Source organism: Leptonychotes weddellii, chromosome 7 (genome assembly GCF_054177405.1).
Source record: "Leptonychotes weddellii isolate Sample4059 chromosome 7, ASM5417740v2, whole genome shotgun sequence".
In the NCBI taxonomy this organism is placed as follows: domain Eukaryota; kingdom Metazoa; phylum Chordata; class Mammalia; order Carnivora; family Phocidae; genus Leptonychotes; species Leptonychotes weddellii.
Window position 1 is genome coordinate 23,237,615 of NC_138375.1, and position 25,206 is coordinate 23,262,820.

A 25,206-nucleotide genomic window follows, 5' to 3' on the forward strand; every position below is an offset into this window, starting at 1 on the left:
GCACACAATGAATCATGGAACACTACATCAAAAACTAATGATGTAATGTATGGTGATTAACATAACAATAAAAAATTTTAAAAAAAGAAGAAGTTTGGAGTGGACTGAGAAGTGAGTGTAAGGTGGGACAGTGAAAACCTAAGTGAAGATGACTGTCTCAAGGAGTTTGGCTAGCTGGTGGAGGGCAGGCATGGAGGTAGGGAGCACAGGTTGAGGGGAAAATAGGATCAAGGCATGCAAGTCTTGCAATAAGCTAGAGCATTAAAATACTGATGGGCAGGGTCAGTAGAGACTAAAGGACCAGACAGACAGAAGTTAATAGAGAGCAAAGGTTCCTGCGCAGATAACAAGTGATGGCAGCCAGGGAACAGGTACAGGGACTCCGTATAAATAGAAGAAGGCCAGGGGCGCCTGGGTGGCTCATTTGGTTAAGTGACTGCCTTCGGCTCAGGTCATGATCCTGGAGTCCCGGGATCGAGTCCCGCATCGGGCTCCCTGCTCGGCAGGGAGCCTGCTTCTCCCTCTGACCCTCCTCCCTCTCATGCTCTCTGTCTCTCATTCTCTCTGTCTCAAATAAATAAATAAAATCTTTAAAAAAAAAAAAAAAAAAGAAGAAGGCCAAGTCTTCCACCCTCACAGGAGGGCCAAAGGGAAAAATAACGGGATAAAGGCAATGGGAAGCCACGGGTGGCAGGAGTGTGAACCAGGAGCCGCAAGCTCCCTGAACAGTGCTGAATTACATCCACAGAGCTAGGGAGAATTTTCCTTCCTATTTTATTAATAAAACAGCCCATTTCACCTCTAGTGATGGCTTTATTTATCAAAGCCAATCTTTTGTGATAATATAAAAAATCAGAGACCAAATAGTCTAAATGTATCTCCTCCTGAATCAGCTTCTTTAACATGTATTGACTGGGTCAAAATTAAACAGGGGGATCACAATACCTAGGTACATCACTTCTGTATCCCATAGGATGCCTCTAATTAAAATAGCCTTAACTACCAGCAGCCAGAATGAAAAGAGAGGGCTCAAAAAGAAACTCACATGGATATCCACATGGAATATAATAAAGTTGGACCTTTACCTCACACTGTATACAAAAATTAACTCGAATGAAAGATCTAAATCATAAGAACTAACACTGTAAAACTGTAGTAAGAAGACATAGGGGTAAATCACTGTGACCTTGGATTTGGCAATGGATTCTTATATATGATATCCAGAGAACAAGAAACCAAAGAATAAAAAAACAAATCAGGGTCATCGGAATGGCTCAGTCAGTTGAGTATCCGACTCTTGATTTCGGCTCAGGTCTTGATCTCACAGTGAATTTGAGCCCCACATTGGGCTCTGCACTGGGTGTGGACCCTACTTGAAAAAAAATAATTGGACTTCATCAAAATTAAACTTTTGTGCTGCAAGGACAATCAAACAGGTGAAAAGACAACTCACGGAATGGGAAAAAGTATTTGCAAATCCTGTACCTGATAAGGAACTTGTATCTAGAATACATAAAGAACTCTTGACTCAAAAAGACCATACAATTAAAAAATGAACAAAGAATCCAAACAGACATTTCTCCAACTACAAGGAAGACAGACAAATCGCCAACAAGCCCATGAAAAGATGTTCAACACCATCAGTCAATCATCGGGGAAATGCAAACGAAAAATAGAATGAATACCACCTCATACCTACTAGGATGGCTAAGAGTGAAAAGTCAGGTAATAGCCAGTGCCGGCAAGATGTGGAGAAACTAGAACCCTCATACATTGCTGATGGGAATATAAAATGGTGCAGTCACTTTGGAAAACAGTCTGGCGGTTCCTCAAGAAGTTAAACAAAGAGCTCTTGTTTGACCCAGACATTCCACTCCGAGATTCATACCCAAGAGAAAGGAGAACACATGTCCACACAGAAACTTGCATACAGATGTTTGTGACAACATTATTCATACTAGTTAAAAGGTGGAAAAGACCCAGTTGTCCAGACCGATGAACGGATAAGCTAAATGTGGTATATCCATATGAGAGGTTATTATTATTAGGCCATACAAAGGAATGAAATTCTGATACATGCTACAGTGTGAATAAGCCTTGAAAACATTATGCTAAGTGGAAGAAATCCATCACAGAAGACCACTTACATGATTCCATTTATATGAAATGTCCATAATAAGCAAATATAGAGAGACAGCTTTATTAGCAGTTGCCTAAGGCTTGGGGAGGAGGGGTTGGGGGGGTGGAGGAGTGATAGCTCAAGGGTATGGGTTTCTCTTTGAAGTGATGAAAATGTTCTATAATTGATTGTGGTGATGGCTGTGTGACTGTGAATATATTAAAAACTACTGAATTGTACACCTTAAAGGGGTGAATTGTATAGTATGTGAACTATATCTCAATAAAGCTATTACCAAAAAAAGAAACTTGAAATTGTAGGGCAGCTTTCTACCACGCAGCCTGTTGTCTCTGCAAGTCACAAATATCCTCAACCACCTGGTCTAAGTAGAGGGGTACCCCAAAATGTGGGTCCTTGGGATACAGCCACAGAACTCTGTGAACTGAGCCGCCATCATGTCATGCTGGATTTCATGTGTCTAAGTTGCCTTTTGTCTTGACAACTTGCTCCTCTCTGAGTCAGTGCAGGATAAGTTCTCCTTGTGCCGACAACACACTGAGCCCTTATTCCCTGTGCTATGTTATTGCGAGGAAAACCAACAAGTTTTGAATACACTCACACAGAACTATACTTCAAACTGGTTATGCAAAGGCAGGAAATGGTATGTGTTGCGTTACGTTTTTCTCACCACCTACTACAAACAGAAGCTGTTTAATTTCTTGGCTTTTAACTTTTTTTTTTAATCACAAAACATTTATTTCTTGAATTCTTGCTGTCCTTTCCCCATGCTCTGTAGCTTGGAGGATTGAGGTGGCGGGGGGGGCGGTTGCCGCACGCTTGAGAATATTATTGCACTTTGAAGTGTTGGCAGGGATTCTTGGAATTGGATGATGAATATAGAGGTACTCTGTGAATTGAAACACTGTGTGATTTTTTAATGTTTGATTCGATTAAATAAAAATTTCAACGTTACAGTAAGGATTGAATCATATAATCATCTAGTAAATTTTGCCATTTCCTTTGAGGCCAGGGAGACAGTGTGGGTCAGATCTTCAAGAATTCTGGGAACTCAGGTCCTGGAACCAGAAGCTCTGAGGCAGGATGAAACTCAACTTCCTGGTAGAAATAGGAAGGGCATTTAGAAGTGTCCACAGGCTTTGCGGATATAGAAACGGTACTCCTTCCTGAAGAAGGGAGACACAGGCAGTCCCACATTTGAAATTCAGGGGAGAAATCAGGGACTTTATCTGGTGTGGAAGCTCTCTGAGTAACTATTATGTAAGAATGCACTAGAACTCTACCACTTGGATCTAGAGGAATTTCCACAAGACAATGTCGAGGGAGAAGAGATATGGTATAACTAACGTCCCCGCCCCCCATTCATATAAGTCCTCGTCAGGGTTGAGCACCGGTTGCCACAGTGACAAGGTGCTCACTCAGGTACTCTGTTGTGTCGCTTTCCTGCCCTACTTCCCCCTCTGTGCTGCCCAGGATCAATCGACAAATAAACTACTCGCACCCTAATTTTTGTCTCAGAATTGGCCACTGGGGGAATGCAAACTAAGGCCCAGGCTAGGAGCCCCTGGGTGGCAGCCGCGACGGACCAAAGGCCAGAAGCAGGCTTCCTATACCCTAAGACTCCTGTACAACTGTAAGGAATGAGGGAGGAGCCCCCTCGATTTAACTATGGTTGGATATCCAGCAAATCTTACTACAGAGAACGATTACATTTTCAGTCAATCTGGTGGAACGTCATGAGTTGATGTGTCAATCTGGCTATAGAGCAATTGTGACACTCTTCTGGTCAATGTCAGTAGCTTCGGGAAGTCAGAGGTAGGAAGGGGCTAACGCTCCCCAGCGCTGTTAGCACCATCGCCTTAGCAGATGGCGTTTCACAGTGAAAGCCAGCCCTGGACCAAATTAATAGATGTGTGCACATTTAGTAACAGCACAAAACAATCGTGTTTCCTGCACTCAGGTCGTGGGAGAAGTCCCTCTCTTTGTCCTCAGGCCAGGACCTGGCATGAGTTTTACTCCCAAGATCAATGCAGTGAGACAGCAGAAGCAGCTAACGCTGTGGTCCATGGGACGATGTGGAGGTCACTGGACCGATGGGGTTTTTAGAGCTCGTGCTTTGCTCCAAAGTGTTTATGCTGCTGGGCCTGATGGATTTTTATCCTGTATGTCTGAGGATGGGGCCTCTATGAGATTCCTAGCCAACCAGAGACCCCAAGTATCCACTCATTTTACCACTGAAAGAGCATTTTTAACATCCCAGATGCTGCTTAACAAATCCTCTGAGGTAGATCTTGAAAACATTTGAAGTGCTAATGGGCCACCTCTGGAACCTGGATTCCTGTTTAGAGTATTTCAAACCCTAACTGCTCCTAGGTTGGAGATTAAATTTACACACACACATACATACACACACACACACCCCTCTGTTTACACGAAGTATTTAAACGACCAAACACAATACAATCTTAGCTAACACTTACTGAGCATTTACTATGTGACAGACACTAAAGGCACTCATATCTAACGGTCCAGCACATCAGTGAGGTGGGTTCTGTGAGTGTCGCCATTTTGCAGAGAAGGAAACGGAGACCTTGCCCAAGTCCCACAGTTCGTAAGCTGCAAGTCAGGGGCTCAGATTCCAAGAACCCAGCTCCTTAACCACTATACCACATGGCCTCTGATGGGGACCAGGGCCAGACTGAATTTAGAGACATAGAGAAATGAGCCACTGATAGTGTTAATCTGAGAACCTGACCTTTAGAGAGAGGCCCACTCCACAATCGGTGAGCAGTGAGCTATAGCCTGAGCGCAGGCTGGGAAGACACATGTGTTACACTCTGAGCTAGTGGGGTGGCCCTGGTCCGACACAAAGTCCTTGCTCACAGCCGGCCTGCCCAGGCTCTCTTCTCCAGGCTTTGGAATGAGGACCAAGATTCCAGCTTCAGTGTGGCTGGTGTCCTGAAATCAGATTTGCCGTGGAAGCTTATCTCACTTCATTGACTGGGAAGACAAGAGAGCTGGTGTGTGGATCAACAGTGGCCAGTAACACTCAGAGAAGACTCCATGGGCTTCAGGTACTGAGAGCCAATAGCATCTCTGACCTAAACCTTCAAACACACACATAATTGCTCTTTTTTTTTTTTTTTTTAAGATTTTATTTATTTAATTGACAGAGAGAGACATAGTGAGAGAGGGAACACAAGCAGAGGGACTGGTAGAGGGAGAAGCAGGCTTCCCACGGAGCAGGGAGCCCGATGCGGGGCTCGATCCCAGGACCCTGGGATCATGACCTGAGCTGAAGGCAGAAGCTTAACAACTGAGCCACCCAGGCACCCCCACAATTGCTCTTCTTGGTTTAAGTTGTTGCAACCCATTGTTTTCACCGATGCAGCCACTCAAAGTTTCCAAGCCAAAAAAAAAATCACATGACTGCTCCAAGGAAGATTCACTGGCAACGATAGGGCACTGAAAGCAGAGGGGGTAATTTATAATAATGATCCAGGCAACAGAAAATGACCCAGAGGGACAATGGAAATAGAAAAAGGGGACTCAAGGCAAGGGGACATGAAAATTCCAATTCCTTCCCCGAGTTCCATTATATCCTGGTGGCCAGGTAATTTGGTAAGGATGTTTCTCTTCTCCCATAAAGGACCAATATACTTCCATATATATATTTGTTTATAATTACTTCTTGAAGGATTTACTTAAAATTTTTCCCATTTATTATGTAAAGTTTCAAATACAGCAAAGTTTACAGAATTCTATGAATACCCGTACTCTCATATACCCAGCTTTAGATCATCTGACATTTTGCTCTACTTGCTTTATCACACACCTAGCTATATTCATCCCGCTACCCATCCATTAACCCATCTTATTGTTGTTGCCATTGAATCAACTGCAGACAACCGTATACTTCTAAATAATTTGGTGGTGTATCTTTAACTAGAGCTCAAGATTTGCTGTTTCTTTTTTCTTTCTTGTAATGTAAAATTCAAACACAATTAAACACATCTTAACTGTTTTTTTTGCTGAGTTTTGGCATGCACCTGCATATTCCCAACTCTTATCAAGATCCAGAATGCTGCAACCACATGGATAGAACTAGAGGGTATGATGCTAAGTGAAATAAGTCAGAGAAAGACAAATACTATAGATTTCATTTATATGTGGAATCAAAAAAACAAAACAAATGAACGAAAAAACCAGACTCTTATTAAATACAGAGAACTGGAGGTTGCCAGAGGGGAGGTGGGTGGGGGATAGGCAAAATTAAGGGGATTAAGCGGTACAAACTTCCAGTTATAAAAGAAGTCACAGAGATGAAAAGTACAGCATAGGAAATAGTCAATAATATTATACTGACGTATGGTGACAGATGGTGACGACACCAACCACGGGGAACATCCAGCAATTCACAGAATTGTCAAAACAACATGTTGTACACCTGAAATGGATACAGCATTGTAGGTCAGTTACGCTTCAAGAAAAAAAAAAATCTAGAATGCAACCTTCCTTTCGGTCAGGCCCTTCCCAGCCTGCCCCCGCCCCACACCTCCCAGCCAAGTGACGCCTCCTGCTGTTTTCTGGCCCTGGACAGTCTGTGTTCAGGTCTCCTTGGAGAGACCGCAGTAGCATTCCAAGCCCGGTCCTCGGGGGCAGACTGAGGGAGAAAATGTGCTCTGTCTGCATTCCTGCCTGACCCAAGACTGGCACACACCGCACACACCCTTACGGGGGGGAGGGGGGGGTAAGCGCCACATTCACCTGGCCCCAAACATCGGTGAAATGATCATTTGAAGAGTCCTCCATTCTGGATTGGGGGCGGGGGGTAAGCCACACAGCCTTTTATAAAAGTAATACTCAAATCTAAATTAAAAAAAAAAGTTAACCGCTTTACAAAAACTGGACTAGTAGCCAAACTGGAAAGTTTTCTTAAAGGCAGGCCAAAAAAGCTTACTGTGTGTCTTTCCATCTGATTATACACTTCATATTCCTTAATTGCTAGAGGCAAACAATGTAATAGAAGGATTAAAAAGAACAAACCTGGGCCTGAACCACAAAATCGGCTGAGCTGTCTGTGTTTTTAAAGACACAAAAGCACCACTCCAACAAATCATTTTCCTCTTCAATCTATAAATGGTATTTAAAATATTTCCCCATGGCTAGGCTGCTTATCAACATACACAGCCCTCCTTATACTAGAATCCACACCAAACAAATCTCCCCTCACCTGCCTCCATCCTAATATTCTTCAGGGCAGTATGTGGTGTTGGGGAGGCTGTTGGAAGGGCATGTGTGGAAGGCCATGGCCACTGTAGACTGTCCCTGCAATGGTGGGGGGATGGAGGGTCCTGTCGGCCCTTCTGCCCTGTCCCAAGGCTGGCTTTAGAAGTGCTCTAGAGCCCCATGTGGAGTGTAAGCACAGCAAGCACAGCTGAGACTTTCCTTCTGCTGAGCAACTTTGGCCACAACACAGGAGGGGCTTGGAAAATAGGCTACAGTCCAGGCTCCCTCTGCCCCCGAGTTCCCCTCCAGCACAGTAGCCAGGAGTCTGTTCTCAACAGGAACCCCTGCCCAATCCTGTTTCATATCAGATGAAATATGTCCCACTCTTTACCCACCCCTGAAAGTCCCCCACTGCCCTCACCTGGAAACCAAGGAACAAGCAAAATCAGGAGAGAGAGACCACCAAGTCCACTCAAAGTCCAACAGCTGTTAAAGAAATGTGGAAAAGAGGGCTAAAATCTGCTCATCTATAAGATCCTAACTATTACTCGGGAACTTAACAGTTATCGAAGAACAATGAAAAGAATGTGGTAGCAATGGGAGCTTATTAAGTTCCAGGGATGTCTCAGAGCTGGCTTGGCGACAGGAGCTAGGCCTGGCTACACACAATAGGAGGTGAGCAGAGTAAGGGGACATCTTCTCTTGTCCCTGAAAGGGGGAGGGATGCAGACAGGAAAGGTCAAGGAAATGGAACTCTCCCAACAAACACAAGTGATAGGTTTCAATCTAGTAAGTGCTAAACCAAACGAATTAGAAAAAATCCTACCGTCACACACCATCTCATTCTGCCAGCTCACTTCTCCTCTCTGGAAGGAAAAACAAAGCCTTTTCTCTTTCATGGTTTAACTGAACTCAGATCTTTCAGCACTAAAACAGACTTCTCATGTTATGTATGCCCTCAAAAGCAAAGAGGCAGCAGTATTTTATTTCACATATTTAAAAAGCCCTTTTCCTTTATTTGCCCTATTTTATTGTTCTTCATAGTATTTCAACCCCACCTGAAATTTTTTTAAACTCTACACCCAGGGGCACCTGGGTGGCTCAGATGGTTGGGCGTCTGCCTTCGGCTCAGGTCATGATCTCAGGGTCCTGGGATTGAGTCCCGCATTGGGCTCCCTGCTTGGTGGTGAGCCTGCTTCTCCCTCTCCCTCTACTGTTCCCCCTGCTTGTGCTCTCTCACTCTGTCAAATAAATAAATAAAATCTTTAAAAATAAATAAATAAACTCTACACCCAACGTGGAGCTCAAACTCACGACCCCAAGATCAAGAGTCTCATGCTCTACTGACTGAACCAGCCAGGTGCCCCTAAAATTTTAAGTATTTATTTAGTTGTTGGTTTCCCACCACCACCAACCAACCAGCAACCAACCAATTCAACTCAACCCAAGACACACACACACACACGCACGCACACTGAATGAATGAAATTGTTCCATGTTATATCAACCACATCGAATGCAGTATTGCTTGTAAATTGTGCTTTAATTTCTGCAATCAGATATGATGCAGTGAGATACAAGTATAAACGTTCATTGTACATTGGGAAAATAGAAATCACGTTTATACAGATAATAGCCCAACAGCTTATTCCCTTTAAAAAAAAGTTTTGAATGTTTTTAAAGCTAATTTATTTTCAGTGTAAAAACTTGGAGGTATAAACAAACTCAAGATATTATATACAGTAAATTAATGTACATTTCCAAATTTGCACAGTGCAGCATTTTAAACAAAGTAAATGGTCTCATTTCAGCTTTTACTGTTAAGCATAATCCATATCTCAATCTTGAATAAAAATGTCACAATATATAAACCCACTGAGAATTCTGTACACAAATACAAGTTTATAGAAATCTGATTTCAAATATAAATACATAAATTGTCATGACCTCACATGTTACAACAGCTTATTTTTCTATTGTACTTTTTTTAAAAAAAATCATAGAAAAATATTTCAACACACATTCAACCGCTATGACAAGGGCCATGACCTTGTGCCTTTAAACCATACTTTGTGGAGTGTAAAGCATCACACCAGGCATTTTTGGAATGAAAATTACTAAGATTCTAAGATTGAAGAGGCTATTGTATAAATATTCACGTTATAATATGGTAACAAAAATAGTTAGCTCCATAGTGTATTTGGGAGGCAGTGGGGCAGAGAAGTGGAGGTTAGTGCTAGTTTAAGAAGGCCCACAGAACGTATGTTAAGGTAGCTAATGAACTAGTGTATTTTTAAAATCCCTACTGCAAGCCTAACACTGAAATCACTAGTGAGACTCTTAAGGCAACCAAGACCGGACATGCGTTTGGCCCCCAATGCATGAATCCTGCCCTCTCAGCCTCTGTCATTTTAACAGGCCAACCTGGCTCACGTGTCAACGTGGAATGGGGAGAACAGCAAAGCAATTTCTTGTACATACAAAAAGACGATTCAGTGCAAACTGAGAAACTTCTTTGTCAATAGTTTCCAAATTTCTTACTGCCCTCAAGCAACTGAACTTTTTCTAAACATGTAACATTCAAATTGGGATCTACACTGGAGAGCAAATGTATATAAAAGGCAAACATTCAATTTGAAACGTTCTAACATTAGTTTCCCCCCCCTTCCTTTTGTGGGTTTTAACAGAGTTCCACTGAGAAAGAAAAAACTGGTCCTTAAAAGTGTACTTTCCTGCATTTAAAAATATATATACCATTTAGACAGCAGATCCAAGGTGACCAGGCATAATCAAGTTTCTTCTATGGCTTTGAAATCGTTGAGGTACTGTAGGAGAACCATCACCTCTGCTATTCATACTTCTTGGCCTCCCTACGGAAGCCACGTTCAGAAGTGATCCTGCTCACGCCTGCGTGGTTACAGAGACTTTGGGGAGACCGCGTGAGGGCTGCGGCGGAGGACCATGGGCACAAATGGCCCCAAGCCTCGGCACACTGTTAGAAAAAGGCAAAGCACTTTCAGTTTAACCAACAGATTTAGCAGCAAGATCCTGGGACTCGGTGCACCACAGCAGGGAGCGTGGGGACGGCAGTGAGGGGGACGGAGTGGGCAGAGGGAGACCTGGAGCTGTCAGCACACGGAAAGGGCGGTGGGGCTGGCTGGCTAGCCCACCAGCCCCGCACAAAGTGACACAGTCTATGCAAGAGGGGGGATGGCCAGAAATGTCAGGATGGGTGACATGGATGGAATTTCCCCAGCTTTTCTCAGGCGAGAGGATGTAGAAGGGAAAAATGCTATGGGTTAAATGAATGCCATACATCTTAATACCTCTATGTGAGTCTTTCAATTTGCCATACACACATTGAATAAAGCTGAACCTGCTCCAACTAAAGATGGGTAGAGAGACACACACTCTTCCCAACGACTAGATAAATTATCTCGGCACAAAAAAAAAATTATCTTGGCACAGAAAAGATCTGAAGAAAGTATCGAGTCCAAGAATGTCTGACCAAAGCCCTTTCTAGTAGTAAACCCGCCACTGCAGGTTCTGTATAATACTTACGCATCAAGCAATGGCCAGTTCTATTATGGGTCAAGTAGTAACTCCTTTCAATTAATAATACTAGAGATACGGTTTTAATTGCATAGTCTTTCAGGAGCATGAAAAAACCACGAGAACCAGCTCTTTTCCTGAAGGTCCAGGCTTCCCGCTACAGAGCCCTGGACTAATGCCTCCCCGCGCCCCGCAGCAGTAAGCTTCAGCATGACCCACTAATCCGGAGATCAAACGTGTTCGACTCCTGTCCCAGCCCTCACCGTTCCTCCTTCACAATCACTGAGCAGACGGGTCACACATCCCCCAGATCCACAAACTCATCTTCTCGTTTGGCCAGATCGTCTTCATCACCCAAAGCTTTCCAGCCACTGGTGGGCAAGACTGGCTTCGAGGAGTGTCGCTGCAGCAGAGCGAAAGGAAACAAAGAGGACAAGCGGGCAGAGCTCCTCAGCAAAGGGGGGGCCTCTGCCGGGAGGGCCCCCTGGCTGTGGTGTCTCTCATCGACTTTCTCTTGTAAGTGCTCTACTTCCTCCATCATTTCCAAGAGTTTGCTCATGGTGGCCACTCTGCCGCCACCCAGAATTTGGGCTTCTGGAATCCAGCGCAAATAGCGCTGGGCCCAGACTTTGATTTCTGGCCCCTCGATGTGAGGCAGCAACAGACCGTGGTAGTCCGTGGGCTTGCTGTGCCAGCTTTCATAGAACTCTCGAAAGTTGTCTTGCAGCTCATCAGAAGAATTAATTAATTTGCTAATTCTCCTGCCCAGAAGGTTTTTAATTAAATGATCTGTTTCTTCCCTGAAAAATCCTCTTTTGGGAGATGATTTAGATTGGGTAAGTGGTAAAGAAAGTTGTCGTTGATGCTTTGAGAGAAAACACAAATAAAAATCTCTGGTTAGCTAACAGCAGTTACAATCATTCCTCTCAAAAAAGGAAAAAAAAAAGCGGGGGGGGGCATAATCCTGCGTTAACAAGAGTCATGAGAAATCAGAACCACCATGTGAATGAAAAATCATTAAAAAGCAGTAACCTGGTGGGGGAGGGGGTTCTTGTTTACTCCACGACGCAAACATTAGATGCACATGGCATTTAGAGATAAACAGGTGAAAGCAGGCACGTGCAGGGCTGTGCAGGAAGGTGGGCTGCGACAGGAAGAGCAGCTTTCTACTTCCTCCTCTCCTGCCACAGGCACAGTGAGCACTTCCGAAGAACAAGCTTAACTCAAGCTGGGCTGCCGAATTCGGCCAGTGCGGGTGTGAGGCCTATTCATTTTCCGGAGACAGCAAAATGTTTCTTCCTTAAGAACATTCTGAACACCCGGGAGGAAGCAGTGCTGACTACCTGAAGATCCCATCGCTTTAATGAACTACATTTGCAGGTTATCAGGCATCCAGTGGGAGTCCAAGCCTATGTCATCAAGATTCTTTTGGACAAAGAGACAAGTGGGAGCAGAAGGAATTTGAGGAACTGGCTAAATTGGTCAGATGTTCTTGCCTGACAAGCTGTGCCGAGTAGAAGATGCAAGAGCATTGACATTATTTTCCTCCCCAGTAATTCTACCAGCAGCCAAAGCAAAGTATTCTAAACTGAGGAGCACCAGGACGGGGCTGTGAAGATGGGTAAAGACGTAAAAGGTTACAAGGACCCCCGGGGCCCAATGGAGAGGTCAGCAGTGTGGGGAGATGCTGTTTCTCCCCAGCTCTTTTGCTCCTGAGGTGTCCGTTTGAAATAAGAAGTCAACAGTTTTATGGGCAGGCTAGCCCTATAACTCTCTCATATATTCCTGCCAGTGGTTCTTCCTGGGGGGGGGGAGGGGGAAGAGGAAGCATCCTTTATTATGGAATACAGAACAATAAAAATATAAAGAAGAAAAGCAAAACCAGTCACAATGCCACAACTCAGAGCTGACCAGGATTTCTGACTTTCCAGCGGGGATAGGAGCACCGAAGGCCAGGAGTCAGCAGCCTGGCCTCTCTCCTCCGCAGGGGCCAAGGTGACTCAGTCTAGGCTGGGGGGCCAGCTGCGTGCGGGTGGAAGCAAACAGTCGCTGAGTGTTTGCCGCCTGCCGGGTTCTGTGCTCAGTGCTTTACGTGCATCGACTTGGCCAATTCTCCAAGTCACTGTTCCTGCCCCGTTTTACAAACGAGGAAAGCAAGGCACAGACATTAATACACAAAGACCCCAGCTATACAGTGCTAAAGGCAGTTTTACATACAGTCTGGCTCCAGAGACTGGACCCTTAACGGAACTCCACTTGTCTTGGAAGCCCCTCCTCTCAACCCCTAAGTGAACGGTGTGTTCAAGAAGGGCAGGGTGGGAGTGGCATGCCTGGTCCAGGCTGAGGTTGAGATCGCATGCCTGAGTGGGGCCCGCCGCCTCGAATGGCAATGCAAAAGCAGTGCTTCATGCTGCTCAGCCACGGCCTCTTTTGTTTCTACAGAACTTTTCCAAGGCCATGTGCCCACTCAACAAGGGGCCCGAAGCCCAACACATGATGTCCTAACACAAAGGCTTCAAAGTTCCTCGTTGCCCCAGCCCCAACTCTTCAGCTGATACAATCTGAAATTCTCCAACTCTGGCTCAAACCTCCTGCACCAGTCAGCTCCTGGAGCCTCGGCCATCTGCTCCTGATTACAGGGAGAAAGGACACTGAGAAAAACTGGATCTGGTCACAGAAATGAAATCCAGCCTTGCAAGGGGGAGCCTCAGTTTCCTTCCATGCGACATATGGAATCAGGCCTCGCTGTCTCTGAGGTCCCTTGCCCCCTCCAGCCCGGGGCACGTCTGAGATCCTGAACAGGTGAGAAGCGTGCACGCAGCCACTAGGGGGCACAGCACACTGAGGAGAAACGGACCTCGGGCCAAGCTGTTCCAGAGCTCAGGGCAGTTCTGGTCCAGCGGGCAGGAAAGAGACAAAGCTGGGAGGGGAAACATCCACCCCGGCCCTGAGGACCCTTGAAAGAGGAAAGCGACAGTTCGAAGTTGTTCAGCAGCTGGTATCTTCTGCAAGAGCGGGCTGCGGCTCACCGGGCCCCCAAGCCTCTTCAGAACGGAGTACCTCCCGCACCAGGACTGGCCAGGCTCCCTGGACGGCAGGTGGGATCAGAAGAAGGGCAGTGGAGAAGGCAAAGACACACACTGACCTGGGATTCATCACTACCGCTTTCCCCTTTGTGGGGTGTGGTGGGGGGAAATTCCAGGCCAGGAGACAGAGTTAGGAGATGGCATGGAAATCACTGATCATCTAGGGAACTTGGGGGTTTTAATAACTAGTACAATGAGTAACAAATATCTGAAGGGATATCCAAATAATTTGACAGTTTTGGTTTATAGCACAGGTGAGCAAAGGACAGCCCATAGCCGATCAGGCCCGGTGCCTCTTTTTGTAAATACCGGGACACAGCCGCGCTCCATCGGTCGAGAGCAGGAGCTGGGCTGGAGACTGTGCGGCCCTTAACAGAATCGACTGTAGACACAGCTCAACGAAGAGAGGTCTTGCTACAGAAGACATGAGCCGGTACAGACAGAGCAAACCTCACAATTAATGCTCCTTCTGCCCTAACCACACTCAGGTAGGGGGTACACATGAGCCCATGCGGCACAGCTGTGTTGGCAGTAACCTCCCCAGTGACGCTGAGCAGATGGCCGTGTCTCATCAGGGCAAAGGCTGATACGCTGACAGCAAGTGAGTCTCACGGGCCCTGACAGTTTGCCCACCACAAACCTGGACTGTGCAGGCTGTTTACAGAATGTAAAGTTACAGGATGTAACTTTCCTCCTGACATACATGGGGATCTCTGGGCAGATGAAAGGGGTTAGACATGTGGTCATCTTACTTTCAAATGCGTTCCTTTCCGCTGGCCTTTGTCCAGTTTTGGCTTTTCCACATAAAGAGGGTTTTTGAGCAACATCTGGGCTTTAGATTCGAACTGTACGGACCAATCCCACACGGTGAGCAGATTCAAAGGCTTGCTTTGTGTATCTTGGCTTTCCCTACCCTGCCAAAACAAGCACAGGTCACGACGGCTACCAGGGAGGGCTGGGGAGAGCAAGCACACAACGCCGAGAGACCCGCACCAGGAAGGGCGCTCCTGCCCTGCCCGGAGACCGACCACTCATGGGTCCTCCTTTTTTTTTTTATTTTTTAGAGAGCGAGCGAGAGAGAAACAGCATGAGAGGGGAGAGGGTCAGAGGGAGAAGCAGACTCCCCGCTGAGCCGGGAGCCCGATGTGGGACTCGATCCCAGGACCCTGGGATCATGACCTGAGCCGAAGGCAGTCGCTTAACCATCTGAGCCACCCAGGCGCCCGGGTCCTCCTTTTTAAAGGCTGCAGCTGTCAGTGGTTGTTCACTTAAGGCTTTGGGTGGGAAGGGAGAGAGGGAAGACGGTCACCTTATTTTCCAGTGGCCCACGTGCCACCCACTGATGGGCACTTTCACCACAACCCTTGTAAGGTCACTATTTCTCACATTTTATATTTGAGGAAGCTGAGGCTCAGAAAACTGAGGTGAACTGCCTGAGCTCTTGAAGCTGGTGAGCAATGGGCTGGGCTCTGGAACTGGGGCTGTGTGACTGGAAGACCACGTTCTGTGCCCCTACTTCACTGAGGAATTTGCTAAAACCACTCCCGAAGAGCCAGCTCAGGCAAACCCGGAGGCCAGCAGAAAAGCCGGCCAAAGGCATTCAGCGTGGTTAGAAAGTAAAAACTCCCAGGAGCGAGGCCTCAAGGGAGACTAAAGGAGTTTAAGATGGAAAGTAAAAGCCTAGTTTCCCTACTCTGCCTCATCTCCATTTTCTTCAGAGTAACTCCAGGCATCAAGTAAATGGAAGAGAAGGCTGACCGTCTTTACAAAGAACAACTTTTAATTTTGCTTAATTCCTCACCTCCAACACTTGCTCTCCCAGCTCCAATATTTACTGTGTGGCCTTGGGCCAATTACTCATCCTCTCAGTGCCTCAGCATCTCAGGGTAAGAATGTGGACCCCACAGGGTGCTGTGAGAATTATCAATACCCAGAAAGCACTCAAAACAGGGCCCAGTATGGGGCGCCTGGGTGGCTCAGTCGTTAAGCGTCTGCCTTCGGCTCAGATCATGATCCCAGGGTCCTGGGATCGAGCCCCGCATCGGGCTCTCTGTTCAGCGGGGAGCCTGCTTCTCCCTCTCCCGCTCTGCCTGCTTGTGTTCCCTCTCTCACTGTTTCTCTCTGTCAAATAAATAAATAAAATCTTTAAAAAAAACAAACAAAAAAAACAGGGCCCAGTATATTGTTACACAAATATTCTTTACATTAAAATTATTGCAATCTATTTGTGAGTCAGGGCTTCTTTAATGCACAGGTTCCTAAGAGGGACTCTTACCATGTTAATATCTTTTTGATGAGGCGAATTGAAGAAGAAGGTGCTAAAAATAGGTATGTACAAACTATCTGACAAAACAGTCAGGTAAGTCTCTGTGAAATCAAATGCTGGGGGATGCTGGTGCACCAGCTGCCAGACACAATCCAAGAAAAGCAGGAACACAGGAACCTATGTGAAAACAAGATACATGTTACTGAGCAGGCACTGAGAGGCCAAGGCCAGCTGTCCCGAGTTCAGGGGCAGCCATCTCAACAGTTGTGGAATAACCACTTCTGGGCACTATATTCTCTGAGAAACAACAGTAGACTCCATCCTATTCCAAGCAATGAATATGCTCAACTGAAGTCACATGCTGTAAATTAATATCCGTATTTGGCAGTACTGATCTGTGTAAAAGACATTTCAAAGATGAAATATGTAAAATCTCATTACTGATCAAGCATTGACAGATGAGTATTTGCAACTGATTTTGATGATAGGGAACACTTTGAATCCCAATTAAATGAAATTGTTATCTCCCTTCCAAAAAGAGTTCCATTCTTCTTACTTGTACTCAATATTTTGAATTTTGTCAACATTCCTTTTTCCGCCCTCACAATGACGGTGCAGAAGAGAAAGAGGCCGGGAAAGAAGGCAGAAGCAGCAAAGGTGAGTTTCTAAGCTTTTTTCACAAGTGTACAGATTTTTTTAACTGATAGCCTCCTTTATTAGCTACCTAGAGGCAAGCCCTTTAAAGGCAGAGAGAGGTTTCTAGTGTGCTTTATCATTCACAAAGTGTTTATCCTTCTGAGCCAGTGACCCTGCCAGGGGAAGACAAACCATGTCACGGCCTCTCCCTTACGGAGGCTGCCCACACCCCATGCAGCCCAGAAGAGAGACAGGAATTGGGAATCCAGCTCTTGAACCAAATGCAGGGCCGCATCCATTATATCACAAAGCAAACAACCCCATTTTCCTTTAAAACTCCAATATGGTGTCAAGTAAACTCAAGTATAAAAATATAATTTTAAAGATTTAAGAAACTGTGGCACCTGGGTGGCTCGGTTAAGCAACTGACTCTTAGTTTCGGCTCACATCCTGATCTCAGGGTCGTGGGATCAAGCCCCATGTTGGGCTCCCTGTTTGGTGCGGAGTCTGCTTGGGATACTCACTCCTTTTCCCTCTGCTCCCAACCCCCAAATAAATAAATCTTTAATAAAAATAATTTAAAAATTTTAAAAATAAAAATAAATTTTAAAACTTCAAGAAATGAAAGTAGTCACGTAATAGAAAAGAAAAACCAACATGTTGATGTTGAGATGTTAAGAAATGTTTATATAGCAACTTTTTTTTCTTAAAGACTATTTATTTATTTGACAGAGAGCACAAGCAGGGGGAGCAGCAGACTCCCCGCTGAGCAGGGAGCCCAATGGGGGCTCCATCCCAGGACCCCGGGATCATGACCCAAGCCAAAGGCAGACGCTTAATCGACTGAGCCACCCAGGTGCCCCTATATAGCAACTTTATTTCACACCTTATTTTCTGCTCAATGTATCATTTAAATAGAATGGAAAATATCTGAACCTTATTGTAGAGGCAGGAAAATGGGTTCAGAAAGTTTGGTTGACTTCTCCAAAGGCTGGATGAAAGCAGATCAGACTGGATCTGCTCTTGGACTTATTCCCGCCCCCCCCCCCGCCCCCACGGTACCTGTCCGTCCTCACTTTCTCAAGATAGCCAAAACATACTCTTCCCCACAAAGTATCATCTCTCTCTGCCCATCATGTTATTTGAGTCCCATTAACCTTGCAAAGTCCTCAGAAAGGCAAAGTCCATTCTAAGACTGAAAATGGTGATTTCCATTCACCTTGATGGGACACAGACGAGCAGAGACCAGGCCTGAAAGAAACCTCAAGCCTAGCTAGAGAAGCTGGGGTCTTCCAGGAATTTGGAGAGACTCCTACAATTTCTATTAATTCCATAAAACCGCTCCCCACCCGACACAGCCACATTTATTATCTGGAGTAAGAACAGCCATGAGTCCTCCTCCTAGAATACGGGAACTTCACAGGTGATTTAACTAAAGAAAGTTCACCTGTTTTCATTTTACCTTCCATAGTCATTAATAATGTAGCCAAAGTAGTTTACACAGCTGCAGCTGAGACAAGTACACCACAATTTGGGGGCTAACTAAACTACAATGCTAACTCGCCTACGCCTGAATTCAGGGTCCATGCAGGGAGCAATTCACACAGCCAGGAGCAGAAGAGGTTGTGTACACAGCGGACATATACTGCCGATAAGGTCCTGGTAATGGATGGCATTAACATAACCCCACGCTTTATTCTGAAAAGATTTATGTGTTATTATGTATTTTCTGTAACTAACTTGTATACTGGATATTCTTTTTTTTTTTTGCAAAGATTAACTTAACAGAAATTGTAGGAGTCTCTCTGAATTAATTTTTAAGTTTTACAACAAATCAATGTTATTCCCATCATGAAATAAATATCCACCCTTAGTGTACACAATTTATAAGAGAAGGATCTGAACACACTAACCCCTTTCCTTGGGGAAGGGCTTCGATACCATTTAAAGCATTCAGAGTCATCAAACGGTGAAGTGAACACAGCCTTCCTAACAAGCCCATCGGCATGCACTTAGCAAGCAGTAACCCTCCATCTGAAGACAGGTATTAAGTAAGAGATCGGGGACTTCTGCAATGAGGACACTCACCTCCTCTTTGTCACTCTGACGGAGGTGGTTGCAGCGATCCAGGAAACAGTGCCCACCCATGATCCACTCCTTTTGGACGAGGCTCTGGAAACCAACCCTGGTTCTGCAGTGGGGGTCCATCATCACTTGCACCAGAGAGGAAAGGAGGCAGCAGAGGTCGGAAGCGTTCTCCTCTGGGAGGGGCCCCAGTGCCAATACAAAGAGGCAGGAGAATGTGAAGTTATTTAAAGCCGCCCAGAGCACTTGCACAGTTAATAACAGGGTTCCCCAAACCAAAGTCGGCTTGCTAACTGACAGTCAAGCCCTACTTCTCTGAAGCCAAAGATGCCAATGGGAAACAAGGTAGTGTTTTCAGACCGAGGGACAAGCTGCTTCTGGCCAGTCTCATACAGGTTCCCGAATACTCTGGCCCTAAGCAGGGATTTGCTTACTGAATGCATAAAACGTGTCATGCCAAGTCCACTGTCAGCACGTGGGCATCCCAGCGTGCCACACAACGAGGACAGAACCATACACAAGATGGCGGCCTGCAGGGCTTCACAGACCAACTTCAAACCTCTTCCGGCTGCTGTGTCAAAGCAAAAGTCCTCACTGGACCCACTGTTCCCAGGCTCGGCTGCTTCTCAGACTCACCTCGGAGCTCCTTTCCTGCACTCCCTCTGCTTTGGAGGAAGTGTAATCTCTCTGGACCCCCTTATTCCCAGCTCCACAGCACTTTCTGTTTCTGTCGGAGAGCACAGAGATGCTCTGCCTAGCCTGGAGGAGAAACTCCCCTCGGGCTACTTCCACGCGCCCACCCCCCGCCATCCCCGGAGCGCACCGTACAAAACCTGTACGATGAAAATTCAGTGCACACACTTGTTTAGCATTCAGGACTCACAGCTAATAAAAGCATACATCACCACCCACACATTTGGCTTAAGAGTTTTCAGATCCTAAAAGGGAGGGTCTACATCCCCGTGGCTTCCCCTTTACAAAGAAGTCCAACCAAGCTGTTATTTAAAAATGCCCATGGGGATACAGTGCTAGTAGCGGTGCAGTTGGAGAAACTTGAGAATGAATTCTCAGTAGGTAGAAAATTCTCATTCTGACCCTGTCATGGTGAGGCACCGCGGCCCAGGCTTACGCTTGGGCTTCTGCTTCTCTCCCAGGACACAGGTCTCAACTACGGGAGCGCATGCGTTTCAGAGAAACGGTTTCGTCTATGGAGTGCTATCAAGGCTCATTTTTAAGGGAATCTTCCTCCTTGCATCTGAAGGATATTAATAGTATATGTGTGGGTAACAGGAAGAGTGGCTAGAAAAGGAGATTTCAAAGGAGACAACTCAGTGGTCCATCTGGGAGCAAGTGACTTCTCACAACTCAGCCAAAGATGCAGATTTCCTTTATGTGACTCTGACTACTGCCGTCTGGCCCTCACTGCCATCTCTCAGACCCCAATCTATCCCTCCTCCTTTGCACCAGTTACTCAGTCAGTACTCTGTCCTGCCATTGGTGGTAAGGTCTTTTTCAATAACGTGCTCAGGTCAACTCTCTCATTAGGCTGTAAACTTCTAAAAGGCAGAAGTATACAGCTCTGCACATGGCAGGTGCTCAATAAATGTATTCAAATTGAAGTCACTGAGCCAATCTCAGGTGGTACAGAAGCCCCAGGCAGACACATTTTCCAGCCTGCCCACAGAGGCTAAATTTCAGCAATCACGGAGTGCATCAGAGCAATGGTAAAAGCTTCAGGGTATGAAAGCATGAGATGATCTACTGAATTGGAGGTACAGGTCTATAAGAAGTTTCAAATACTCTAAATAGCAAACATAATATTTTAGCTGAGATCTAATCAATTTCAGCACCTTTTTAAAAAAGCGGTTTACACCTGTTTTTACACATTCTGAATTTGTATGTCCTGTTGGCAAGCATAGCAAGTTAAGCCCACTGAGGAAAAGGAAATCATGACACAAAGTTTCTACGGCAACTGCACAAGGTTGTCAAACACAAAGGTATAAAAATAACAATTAAACCATCCATGGGTTTCTTTTATATAAAAGGAATTATCAAAAGGTTTTAACTTTAACCAAGTTGAGTTAATATAAAACAAAATCCAAAGCATTGGAAATGTGACCTTTGGTGAAGATACCAAACAGTTCCTTCTTGGGCTGCAAATAGGTCTGCCAAGTTCTAAACGAAGGATTTATTTTTAAACTGTAACACTGACCTCAAATGCAAAGGATTCCAAGGTCAGAGTAGAAAAGAACGGGAAGGATTTCTACACTAGCTCACTCCTTTTATAAGACAATTCCAATTCCATGAAGCTGTGTATATAGAAACTGAATCTCGACTGAAGGAAAATGAAAACCACTCCTTGTGCTTTAAATATATTACCTAAAAGAAGAACGTTCATGTTTTGTGCTTCTAGACATTCTGTAATCTCTATTGCTTTTTTCAGGCAACGTCTAAATTGGAAAGAGACAAGAAAGGGGCGTTAGTTCCTGAGGTTGGTATCAAAACGATGAGAAGTTTAGAGCCAGAAAACTGAAGACTAAGGGAGACGATCTCATTTGTTTTTCCACTTGAAATCCTCCAGAAAAGCAGCAATTACCATTTACACTATTCAGATACTGCAACACACTCATTTGCCAATTAGAAACTGAAAAATTTCAGAAAGGAATCCCAAAACTGATGTTAAAACCTAGGTGATTTCTAAACTACAAACTCTTATTGAGAACTCATGCCTGAGTCTGGCCCGCGAGTCCTAGTAAGACCCACCAATGCCCATGTCAGAAACTGTGCCGCACGCCCACATCATTTAATTCAAGGTCACTTGCCAAATGTGTCAGTGTGGCTGACGAGATCCAATATGCCCAGAAATCCCTTTTGTCTGTCTCTGTACACACTATTCCTTTTACAGCTTCGACTGTTCTCTACTTATAACTAGGGGCTTCCCAATGCTGTTCCCTGCCTGCAGGGGTGCCTCCCTCGGCCGACTCTTCATTTGTTCTCTGCCCACTCCACATAACGAAGGGTTCTTCTCTGTGTGACATTTATCACTGTTTGCAATTATACATTCAAACTGTGGGACACGTGGCAGGCTCTTCAAAACATATTTGTTAATAAGTGTTTGGAGGGCTGAGGCTCCGTGCCACAAACCTCACCGGCAGAACTGAGAGAGATGCCGTGCCAGGTCAAGGGAAGAATTCTTCTCTTTTCTCAAAAGAATCCTAGGGCCGCCGGAGCTATTCTCGCACCCCTGATCATCATTTCTATTCTGTGCCTCCCCTTTGCCCTCTCCTTTACTTAACGGCAACAGGGAGGAGCTATTCAATATATGAAGTAGGGAAGGGAATGTAATTCTGTCTCTGAGGCTCTCAACCTAATTCCAAAACCCAAAATGACTAATTGAGATTAATCATAAAGTTATGGAAAAAAAAGGGGGGACACCTGGGTGGCTGCCTTTAGCTCAGGTTATGATCCCAGGGTCCTGGGATCACGCCCCGCAATAATTTTTAAATAGGTAATATACACACGAGACACAGAATTCAAAAAGGTATTCAGTAAAAAGTCAGCATCCCTCCCCTTCGCAATCCTGGTTCCTGCTTGGAGGCCAGCACTACTGCCTCAGTTAGGATCTTGGGTTGCCACGCCCCCTTTTCTGCAGTCTTTCAATGCCTAGTCTAGAGCCTACAGAGATCTCCTTCTGAGCGGGTAGCATGTCTATAAATTCAGATCAAATGTGCACAGAATACATAACACGTAAAATCCAGCTGAGCCCTGAAGAAACATGTGATCTAAAGAACAGTTAACTGTGAAATATAACAGTTATTTGTCAATTTGCTTTACTACTTTGAATTGGAGAACTATAAAATTCATGAGCAAAAGAATGGCTTGAAATACCTGATTATGTCAAGCCAGCTGCTGCTTTCCAACAGAGAAAACCATTTTATATCTGTGTCCCAAAATTCGGTACTATTATCTGAAAAAAGAAAAAAGAGTAAGAAGTCAGGTCACTGTTCTCTTCCACGTCTGCCACCAAAAAGCTGTGCTACTCAAGCATGCTGTTCAGACAGTCAGTCCTGGACCTGGACTGCAGACTCCAAGCACAGATCTCTGCTTTTAAGCAAAGGACATTTCCAGACCTCAGCTGAAACGGTGTTTGAACTTATATAAGCCCCTGGAAGGGGATGGCAATCAGAAATGGATTTTTTAGATTTTTATTGCTCAAATAAAAAGTGCCCCACGGTATGTATATAAAGTCACAGTCCACCTTTTAACTCAACAAGGTGAGTAACATGTTTTAGGCAGAAATGGTCAGGACCCAGGCTATACTGTTCCTAGTAGTGGAAAATGCAACAGGATACATCCTGATGCCGGGCAGCCCAAAGGGGGAGATTTGGCTTCTGTTGGAATCCTAAATATACAAACACATTTTCCTTGCTCACTCCTACACCATCCCCTCCATCCACCTTGATACAGAGAACTCTGCGTTTCATGGACATCTAAGACATGTCAAAGTTGCAAACTCAAATCAGTGACAAGGCAGACACTTCTGCGAGTCCTGGAAGATGAGAATGGAAGTGTAGAATCACAGTCCTGTAACAACTAGTGCAGTGAAGACTATACGTTCAGGGATCATTTCTATTGTTTGTTACTAGAGAAGTTTCTCTGAACGTGTAGAATACCCAAAATTTAAGATCTGCAAAAAAAACAAAAAACAATAAACTAGCGCAATGTATCACTCTCCACCAGATCCCTGCTTTTTATAAATCTATTTTGTAACACACAACATAGTGTGTTCTCCTTAGAGGCGGACACTGCTATGTCCCCGGGTGTCATATTCATCTTTATCTCAAATGCCTCCATAGTCAGTGCATTTAATGAAAACTCCAGAAACGTCAGCCGAATGAATGAATCCTAAATTAGCTGGAATTTGCTAGGCTAAAAAGTCCATGTTAGGAAAAACTACATGTAAGTGTGACCAATCTCAGATGGTAATACAGACTCACTGAAGAACGAGGAGAATAGATAACTGAGCTGGTCAAACCGGATTCAAGTCCTAAATTGTTCATAGTGGGCAGCCTAGGCAGGGAAGTGGGGGAGGCTGGGATGTGCATATTTCATTTCCTACTTGTCCATTTCTGCTTAATCTGAAGGGAAAAAAGAGATTTCCACTTGGGGTGGGGGCAGGGAGGTCCATTCAACAAGTGACCAACAAGAACAAACAGACCATTCGTTTTATAAATCACCGTGAGAGAGCCAGCGAATACTGGCATTGCACAGTCCCACAACTTTTAAAGGGAGAAGCCCCAGTGTTCCCCTCTGGGCAACCGGGGTGCTGGGGATGGAGAGAAGAGGAGGGGTGGGCCTGTGTTCACGGCCACGAGAAGGGGCAGTGGGGCATAAGACTGGAGAAAAATGGGGGGCGGACGTGGCAACGACACGGCCCCTTGACCACCAGCCCGCCCCTCCGCTCCACATCAACCCTCCTGGCCACGAGCCTCTGGTGCAAACTGAGCCCAGGGAAAAGGCACCAACTTTCACCTGATCCACGTGGCATGTCTTTCCCCATGTGACAGGAAGTTTTTACTCAGCATTCTTCTCACCTATCAGAAAGAGCTGTTTAAATCTAGAGTATGCAGTCTGGATGTCCTGAAGCGACAGGAAGTTGCTGGACAGGTCTTCGGTTTTAACAATTTCATAGGGTGGCCTGTGGATGGTCTTGTAAATTCTAGGTATCAAAAAGTAACGTGAGATTAGAAGAACAGATGTGAATTAGAAATAGCTTATTTGCCCTGAGCACTTACTATGTGCCCAGATCTGTGTGCATAGGATCTTCCCATTTAATCCCTGCCAATGAAGTAACCACCACAGGACTGCTGTCCCTGGTCAGCTGAGGTGGGAATGCAAGCGCCTGGGGCACTTCCCAGCCTAAGAGTATGAAGATTGTAAACTGACAGAGCCATGATTTGAACCCAAGGCAGTGTAACTTCAAAGCTGTCTTCTTTTCTGTTTTTAATTCATCCACTTTGGGTTTTTTCCCCCACATTTTGAAAAATTTCAAACATTTGTTAAAGGACAGTGACATAGGCCATGACCCGGATTTGACCACTGTCGACACTAGGGCCTTCGTGCCACTTCCCCCTAAATACTCAGGCATGCATCTCTAAAAACAACGCAGCTGACATTTTCTATGATTATGTTATACTGACTCCTTTCCAAGTTAA

At 45.2% G+C, this 25,206-nt stretch overlaps 1 protein-coding gene and 1 pseudogene across 1 annotated transcript in view; one reads left to right on the top strand and one right to left on the bottom strand.

Annotated features, from left to right (window-relative positions):
- Positions 1-8,890: 8,890 nt before the first annotated feature.
- Positions 8,891-25,206, bottom strand: part of MTMR12 (myotubularin related protein 12) — a 57,606-nt gene continuing 41,290 nt past the window's right edge. The window contains exons 11-17 of the mRNA XM_081825791.1: positions 24,586-24,710; positions 22,880-22,958; positions 21,371-21,441; positions 18,995-19,167; positions 16,280-16,447; positions 14,757-14,918; positions 8,891-11,783 (exon numbers count right to left, since the gene is read on the bottom strand). Of these exons, the coding sequence (XP_081681917.1) occupies positions 11,214-11,783; positions 14,757-14,918; positions 16,280-16,447; positions 18,995-19,167; positions 21,371-21,441; positions 22,880-22,958; positions 24,586-24,710 (1,348 nt within the window). The 3' untranslated portion in view covers positions 8,891-11,213. The remainder of the gene's footprint in view (positions 11,784-14,756; positions 14,919-16,279; positions 16,448-18,994; positions 19,168-21,370; positions 21,442-22,879; positions 22,959-24,585; positions 24,711-25,206) is intronic.
- On the top strand, positions 23,596-23,678 carry LOC115942367 (small nucleolar RNA U3; annotated as a pseudogene).